The 9164-nt window shown below is 41.0% G+C and overlaps 1 protein-coding gene across 3 annotated transcripts in view; it reads left to right on the top strand.

Annotated features, from left to right (window-relative positions):
- Window positions 1-3056: 3056 nt before the first annotated feature.
- The window catches only part of GABRA6 (gamma-aminobutyric acid type A receptor subunit alpha6), a 32529-nt gene continuing 26421 nt past the window's right edge, over window positions 3057-9164 (top strand). The window contains exons 1-7 of one of the 3 annotated variants that reach the window (XM_080555005.1): window positions 3057-4057; window positions 4371-4480; window positions 4691-4758; window positions 6024-6244; window positions 6345-6427; window positions 7013-7156; window positions 7551-7703. In XM_080555005.1, coding sequence (XP_080411131.1) covers window positions 4020-4057; window positions 4371-4480; window positions 4691-4758; window positions 6024-6244; window positions 6345-6427; window positions 7013-7156; window positions 7551-7703 — 817 coding nt within the window. In that variant the 5' untranslated portion in view covers window positions 3057-4019. Of the gene's footprint in view, window positions 4131-4370; window positions 4481-4690; window positions 4759-6023; window positions 6245-6344; window positions 6428-7012; window positions 7157-7550; window positions 7704-7783; window positions 7937-9164 lie in introns of all 3 variants that reach the window. The other 2 variants (XM_080555004.1, XM_080555006.1) reach the window with 2 other exon arrangements.

The following is a 9164-nucleotide window of genomic DNA, read 5'->3' as shown; positions in this document are numbered from 1 at the left end:
AAACTCTTTCTTTTGTCTCCATGATCACCATCCATTTTTTAGCTTGTTCAGATCACTTTAAGATAATGCTTTCCAAAGAATTTTCTCAGCTATGTCTACACTCATACTGGCACGATAACCACAGTCTCATTAAAATTTGCTGCTGGTTTGATCTTCTCCAATAAAGGAAGTTGTGCTTTTGACAGAGTGAGTGTTTCTCTTCATAATTAGAACACAAATAAAGAAGCACACAACTTCTTGTTTCAAAGTATTTCAAAACTGCTGGGAAAGGGAACATACTTGTTTCACTCTTGAAAATTCCAAATCCTCAATAAAGAAAACTTCTACTGAAAGTTCTAGAAAAATCAGATGAAAATCTATTCCAAAACTATTTAAGCTCATGACATGCTCTAACTCTGCAACAGACAGCAAAGTCCCTTCTACTGCCTTCCCTATGCAAGGGCTGTCTTCAGCATTTTAGAAGGCAGGCTGGTATATTTTTAACTGCTTAGAAATTTTTTGCCTGTCTCTGACTCTTCTCTGCAAATTCCTTGTGAAGAATATTATCATGTCCTTTCCCTGCAGGAAAATCCCAGACTGAAAGTATATGACTCATTCACACACTGCAGTCCACTTGCCCAAGCTATCTGCCTTGCCATCGGAGCCCGATGCTGCCATGCAAGAATTGCTAGACAAGAGTCAGAAGCGAGCTTACAGCAGGCAACTAAGGGAGTCCAAGAGAGCGTTCAAATTGATGCACGTGTGTTTTCCTCTAGCTTCCTCGATACACCAATTACACTAAGTTGGGTGCCCTCTAAACAGTCATTGATTCACTGTAGTTGGACTTACATTCAACTCCCAACTTGCAGCTTACACTTCTATATTTACAGCATTCATTAATTCATTTCAACACCAGCATAACAACAGAGCAAAGCCCTGTGCTGCACATCAGTATAAAAGCTAGCGCAGGGCCTGGAAAATGAACAGTTGTGTACCACAGAATCTACCCATGCTAACTTAGTTACTCCCATAAATCATCCTTTTCAACAGGGCAAGCTGGCACAAAGAGGCTTGTGCACTATATTCCTACAGTAGCAATGTATACATAGTGTGCACACTACATTCTTCACAGTACAATGAGCACTTGAGCAGTACTAAACTTGGATAAGTGAACATGCCACAGCTAGACCCTGCTGAAGAGCTGGCGGGGATTCAACAGAACTATCCTGTTTGAGGGGAAGTGTCATGGTCTGTATTATTATTTTGAAGGCGCATACTGAATTGTGTCTGTTGAAATCATCCCTTTTGCTTGTCTTATCTCAAGTGAAAAGGATATACAGAGCACAGTGAACTAGAACATTTCAATTCACAGTGTTTCTGCTTTCTGTTTCCTTTCTTTTTCTTCACAAAGTACTAATTTTTCAATCTAAATAAGTGATGAAGTGGGCTTCCAAGAATGCATATGTAAATCTAAATTTCCTAAAGCCTGCATTTATATAGATGCCTTATTTTGGAGAAGGCAATCACAGATATCCAGGAACATCTGCTGCACTGTACGTTCAACCACATCCTGGTCCAACCTGGCCCCAAAGTAAACTTATTAATCACCCCAATTTCCAGGGGAAAAATAAACAAACAGACAAACGTTTGATTCCACCGATTCACATCCTGGCCTACTCTTAGCAAATGAGACAGACGGATTTTCTTTTTACACTCTAGGAGCCCAATTTGGAACAGGGTGGTAGTGAACAAAAGGCAGTTGTAAATGATGTGATTAATAGAAAATATTTTGTCTAATTTACAACAATGCGAAGTGAAGTAAAGGAAATAAGGTGTGCCGGCTGGCCCAGCACAGCACTGGGCTTTTAATGCACATGAGAAGTTTATTAAAATAAATCATTTAAAAGAAGATAAATGGATGTGTGTGATTTAGCTGGGGGATACTGGTTGCAGAAAGCATGCGGTCATTTTAAAAAGTTTGCTCCTCTTACATATTTTATCACTGAAATTAGGATAGTCCTACTAATAGTTTGGCAAGACCTCTTTTTTCTTTCATTCAGAAAGGAAAAGGACATTATTCCAAATGTCCTTACAGTAAGCCATAGCACATCAAACTCTTTGCAAGGAATAAAGCATTCTAACAGAGAAAAAACAACGAGAAGAACAACAACAAGCACTTAAAGTGTTACATAACATATATAATAATATGTAATACTACTGGAAAGACATTTGCAAAAATGGGTATTAATGGTGTTTATATTCTAAATACAGTTTTAAAGTTGTGAGAATAGTGATGCACACAAATACTTCAAACATGTTAGGAAGATAAAAAATATTTGATGAATGGGGTGAGGTTTCAAATTGGTAGTTTTTGAATACAGACCAGATAGAAGAATATAACCCCAAGAATGACAGTTCCCTTTTCTACTAGTATTTCATATAAACTTTTTTCATGGAGCTAAAGAGACCATATATGAATAAACTCATGCAGATAGATGGTTATGAGTATCAACACAAACCTGAGCTATACTAGCATATAATGAATTCACATAGATTGCCTTTTTGTTGTGTTCACAGAGCACCAATGCTGCTCAAGAATTTGGGTTCACAACTGTTCAAAGACTGTGTTACAACCAGCCCACCTGTGCGGTATATATGACACTATTGCCCACAAAAATAGGGAAAGGGACTCATTGGCAGAGCATCTCATATTTCTAATCACATTCTTTTCTTAGCCTTTTTTTTTTTTTTCAGAATCCCAGTCTCTTTTCTTAAACACAAAACTTGAGCACAGAGCCCCAGTGTTGGACTTCATCTAGGCATGAAAAGCTCATCTTACTGCCAAAAAAAAAATAAAGGAGTCTCCTAGTTCTGTTCAAATTCTTATTATACATAACTTGATAATTAAATACATTTCATAACTTCATAATAAATACATATCATAACTTGATAATTAAATACATTTCCTTAGAAGCTGGTAATGCAAATGTGTTTTATGTATCAACATTTTATGACTGCTTATTTTGCTTTGGCCTCCTTACCTGCTCCTCTGTATTACCATAAGGAAAGAAAACCGACCCAATTGATTTGTTTACAGCATAGCTAAATGATATATGTGCTACATCATTCATTGGCTTTATAGGAAGTAATAAGGTCACAGAAAAAGCTGGAGCAGCCTGATCCTTTAGGCCTGACTACATTAACACACTTACTGAAGGAGGGGTTAGTAGTGATCCAGTCAGTACTTATCAGGACAAAATTAGTAATGATATACAATCCCAGCATTTTTAGAGTAAGGAGCTCCACTTTGAACAGAAGTCCTAGTAATGCTCAGGTTTAACGTCTGAGTGAAATCTGTGGCTGTAACCCTCCAAAACGGCTTAGTATTAAAAAAGAAATCCCAAAACCTGAACCAGAACCAGCTTTGAATGTTCAGTGTTCATATATTGAAATATTCAAGCTCTCGGTATGGTTTTGAAGGATTGATCATGAGAAAATCTGTTGAAAAAGGTCAAAAAACAACAAATTGGAAACTAGTTTTTTTTTTCCAAAGTTCTAATGATGCAGAGGCTGCATAATAATCTCCCTGTGAACCATAAACATAATAAAAGCTGAGGCCATTTCTAACATAATCTCTATCAGCAAGATGCCAGCGCTTTTCCAGATTTCCTAACGACTCCCTGCTAATTCCATGCCAAAACTAGCAGTGGATTTCTTCCTTTTAATCTCCCCTAATGCCTTATTCGATTATTGTCACTGCTCTCCGACCGCTGGCCGTCCCCTCAGACCCTAATTCCCCGCTGGACACCCGGCTGAAGCTGAAGGGCGGCGGCAAAACCGACGGGTAGGGGCAGCCCCCGCCGCCCCTCGCCCTCCCATCCCGGGCTACGAGTGCCTGAGGGCCGAGGGGACGGGGCCAAGACAGGCGGGCTCCCCGACGTCCTCACCCGGCAGAGCGGCTGGCCGAGAGGATGAGCGCCGAAACTTGCTCCAGCTGACGGCTCTGACGGCACCCGAGCGTCCCCGCGCAGCCCCGAGGCATGGCTTTGCTCATCGCTTGGCTCTGTATGGCCGTGAGGTGAGCGAGCCCACTCCGCCGGCCCCCAGAGCCTTCCCTCAGCCCCTCCACAGCCCGCAAGGATTGTGGCGAGGTGGGACTGGGCCCCTTCTCCCCGTCTGCTCACCCCTGGGGGCCGCTTCCTCTACGGCCGCGGGCTTGGCGGGAGGGCTGAGGTGAGGGTGCGAGGAGGGACCGGCGGGGCTGAGGTGAGGGGGGCGAGCTGCGACCGGCGGGGCTGAGGTGAGGGGGCGAGGAGCGACCGGCCGGGCTGAGGCAAGGCTGCCGGACTGAGGAGCAGGGGGCTGACGGCGGGACTCGCCTCTCCTTGCAGCATGGAGAAGGCTCTGGGGGGCCAGGGCGACCTCTACTCGGAAAACATCACTCGGATTCTCGACAAGCTGTTGGACGGCTACGACAACAGGCTCCGGCCGGGATTTGGAGGTACGGGGGGAAGCTCCTGTCACCTAAGGGAAGCTGCAAAGCCCTGGGGTGATGCGGGCAATGGGGGTCCGGAGCGAGAGGGGGCAGTGGGGCGCTGAAAACCCCGGGGTTGGTGACCAGAATACCCGCGCTGCCAGCCCCCAGCCCGCCGGCCCCCCCATAGGGACGGGCCGGGCCAGCCCCGAGCCCGCTCCTCTCCGTGTCCCACAGGCGCTGTGACAGAAGTCAAAACAGACATCTACGTGACCAGCTTCGGGCCGGTGTCCGACGTGGAGATGGTAAGGGCCCCCGACCACTGCCCCTGCTCTCCTTTTCCCAGGATTCATTACGGTGGCATCTGAGCTGTCCGTCATTAGAGCAGATTACGAGGTTTAATCTTCCTGACAATCTCCGCGGCCCGGCAGAGCGGTTTGGCTGGAGCTGCATATAGCTATTTCCCCAGCAGAGTCAGCCGGTGCAGCCCCATGGCCCCAGGCCCGAGGCTGGGCACAGAGGACACCACCGGCCTCCATCGAGGACACGGACAGAGGGTTAAAGATGTCTCTTTAACCTCATTAAGAATGGTGTAAGCATCTGTGGCCTGACAAGGATTTGCAAGAAGGCTGTGTGGTAGGAGACAACCTACCATGCAGCTGCAGGGAAGTGGTGCCGTTTTTGAGGCAGCAGCTTGTCATGCTGGGGGCCCCCAAATTCAGGTAGGTGCAGGCTTGGGTGAGCTCCATCAATTACAGCAGCTGCAGCCCTCAGGGAAAGGTTAAGCCATCACTGTTCTCATCCTGGAAATGGACTTTTATCGCTATTTTTGCCTTTTTACCCTTCCTCCAATACCTGCTCACCTGAGACTATATTCCTGCATGCTGGCAAGGAACAGTGCGCCCCAAGATACACCAAAAAGTTTTTCTACCTCTCTTCATCAGTCAGTCTACAAGAAGGCATCGAGAAAGTATGCTTTCTTGCACGTCTGCCTCCTGACAAGGTTTAGCTCCCATTTCCTAAGCAACTTCTGTAGAGAATTCCCTTTTGAAGGCTTACAACAATATTAAGAATCCTTAAGAAAAATAACTCATATTAACTTGACAACATAATCTTACTGTGATGAATGTTTTTCACATCAGTCCTTTCTTTACAAATATGCAAAGTAAGCTGCAGAAGAGGCACTGAGTACATCTTTTTGTTCCTGGCAGCTAAATATTAATAGTTTGGTTTTGCACTTTGAAAGGATGTTAAAGTAGACATTTGAATTTTCATTGGACCTCAGTCACTTTGAATTAAATTATTTTCTCTGATAGGACAATGAGTCTTTTTTCCTTACATCAAAGTTACCTGTTTACTTGATAATTTGCAATTTAATTAATAAGAAAATATGATAGATTTCTCATAGACTTTTTTTTTTTTAACTATTTAATAGTAATACGATTAGCTGTTTAAGCAGTAAATTAAAATACATTAACATATGTGTTAGGGTCTTTCATGGAGTTACTTTAAATACAGCAGCTCGGGACTGCAGACCCTCATGCATAATTCACCTATTCATTTTCCATAGGAATACACAATGGATGTCTTCTTTCGTCAGACGTGGACTGATGAGAGGTTGAAGTTTGGTGGGCCAACTGAAATCTTAAGATTGAACAATCTAATGGTCAGTAAAATCTGGACACCAGACACATTTTTTAGAAATGGAAAAAAATCAATTGCTCATAATATGACAACTCCTAACAAACTTTTCAGAATTATGCAGAATGGAACTATTCTTTACACAATGAGGTGAGAGCCTATTCTCCTGATTTTGATTGACCTTTGTCATTCATTCAGTGTTGCTGCATACCATTTATTTTTTACTGTCATCTACTTTAATGTTTTCTAGACTAACCATTAATGCTGATTGTCCTATGCGGTTGGTGAACTTCCCAATGGATGGACATGCTTGTCCGCTGAAGTTTGGAAGCTGTAAGTTCTTCTATATTTTTCAGTTTTATATAGTAATACATTTAATCTCCATGTGTATGAGATCAGAAGCGAGATCCTAGGACACATTGCTGAAACATTTTATTTATTTTTATTTTTTAGACTAGAATCTTACTTTTTCCTCTGAGGCTCAGACCATTCTTAGTCACGTGGATTAGTTCACTGAAGGGTGGCTGTTAAAGGGTATTCTGTTGTATATTCTAACAGATCTAGTAGTCAAATTTGGCCCTTTAAGGAGTCATAAAAGCTGTGGTACATTCCTTAAAGTCTAGTTTTACAAAATGAAGATATTTAGACAATCTGTGGTAATCAATGTATGTGTTTTATAAAAAATCAAGAAGCAAAAGCTAGCACCTATCCATTCCGACCACAACCATTCCCTTATTACTCCTATTTTTTTTTTTTTAGTTATTTATTTTTTGCATTTCATCATTAATGTGATTAGAGACTTACTGGAGCAGGATGCAAGTTTCTTTGGAATTTTAGACCCAAAACGGATCATGCTACTTGTTTTTTCAATTGCTTATAAATCATGTAATTTATATGAGTAATTTTTCCCTAACTCAGATGCTTATCCAAAAAGTGAAATAATTTATACATGGAAAAAAGGACCCCTGCACTCAGTAGAAGTACCACAGGAGTCTTCCAGTCTCCTCCAGTATGACCTCATAGGACAAACCGTATCTAGTGAAACCATTAAATCTAACACAGGTAAGATGTAGCCATGTGGGAACTACTGACATTGTAAAACATCTTGAAAACAAATTACAGATTTCTTTTTTTCCCTATGTAACTGCATTAGTGTTACTGCCTTTTGTCATTTTTAAAACTAAAATCCTTGTAAAAAAATTATCTCTAGTCTCCTAAAAGACTCCCGTTCAATACACTTCCTTTAAGAATCCCCCTGCCTCCCTATCCCAGTAAAAACAATACATAAAAATTAATATTCCTTTTCTCTGTTTCCAATAGGTCACTTCACCTTTTGTTAGTTTATTTTTTGTTATACACTAGGAGGCTTATTAGTGCTTTCCTAAGAGCATAGTATGTTGGGTTTAAGCCAATAATACAGTGCCAAAATAATGCTAAAGTACTTGTCTTCTAACAGGTGAATATGTAATCATGACAGTTTATTTCCACTTGCAAAGGAAGATGGGCTACTTCATGATACAGATATATACTCCTTGCATTATGACAGTCATTCTTTCTCAGGTGTCTTTCTGGATTAACAAGGAGTCTGTTCCAGCCAGAACAGTTTTTGGTATGCTGCATTAAGGTCTTTGACCAGTTCTGCATCACACATACCATTCGTTCATCATTTTCATTGCTTGTTTGTTTTAGGTGAATATTCACTTCAGCTGCTCTATTTCCATCTCCAAAGGAAAATAGGCTACTATCTCATTCAGACATACATTCCATGCATCATGACTGTAGTCCTGTCTCAAGTTGTGTTTTGGATCAACAAAGAATCTGTTCCAGCAAGAACCGTGGCTGGTATTCATGTTTTGTTCTTTTATCATTCACTTCATTCACTGTATTGAATACACTGTATTGAACAGCTAGAGTAAACCAGTGGGGATTAACTTCTAAGTTGGGAAAGACAGACAGTAGGTTTCACTAAACAAAAGCAAATACTAAAAATTAAACCAATTTATTCTGTTGTGAAACCAACCTGTGTTAAAGCATTTTCTAGAAAACAAAAAAAAAATCACATGGGTTGGAACTCAGCTGGGTACCTAACTCTTCTAGCACTCATTCTGGAGTGTTCTCTTTCTATTCCCTACAAAGGTTTCTAAACAACCAGCAAGGATTTTAGATGAATGAAGTTAGGTGAGATGCATCATGTCCCTAGCACAAGTTACAGTAGTAATGCAGAATGCATGTCCGTATTGCATGGGCCCTTTTTTCTTTCTAGTGGTTTGAATTAATGCTCCCCCAAATGGGAGCTTCATCTCCTTAACTGTGTGCTCTGCTATTATCAAATCTGACTCCCACTCTACTCTGCCACCCCACCCCCTTCAATATCAATAATCTCTGAAACCACACTTATTGTCAAGGGGTAGACTTAAACTGACTGAATTGTTGTTTCTAGGGAAAAAATAATCATAAAAACACCAAGCAAAAATAATAAAGCTTATCAGAAACTTCTCATGAATCCACTACCCATACATACATATTTTGCAACCCTATCTTACTATTTTCTCTTAAATCAATATTTTTGCACAACAAATTCCCTTTGCCAGACTTGTCTTCAACAGCAAATAGGCAGGTATAAATTGCCTAAGCATGAATGATGCAAGTCATATAATTCAAAATAAGCCTATAGTTGTAGTTAGCAAGGTACAGAATTTGTGGGCTTTGATTTCAAGCATGGAATGGTATTCAAAAAAGCATTGCAAACTTTTAGGAATGTTAAGTGAGCACAGCTTCCTCAGGTGTCTCTGAAGGAATATGAACATACTTTTTTTTTCTTGAAATACCCATCAGGAGTTGGGATGCAGCTAGGTATCATTAGGCACTTGTATGTAATGATTTCCAGCTATTCGGATTTAAGTGCTTAAAATACCAGGCAATAATTTCTCAAAGATGTTTATTGCAATTGAGGCATAAAATATGCATAGGAAGTTTGTATACCATACATTCTGGTTTGTTTGGCATGCAATGCCAAATGTATCTGATCAATACTACCTGATTCAACTTTATATTGCATCTCTGGATTCTA

This window comes from Anser brachyrhynchus (genome assembly GCF_964034855.1).
Source record: "Anser brachyrhynchus genome assembly, chromosome: 14".
Lineage (NCBI taxonomy): Eukaryota > Metazoa > Chordata > Aves > Anseriformes > Anatidae > Anser > Anser brachyrhynchus.
The sequence above is the reverse complement of the archived record's forward strand: the minus strand, read 5'-3'. Positions and strand labels throughout refer to the sequence as shown.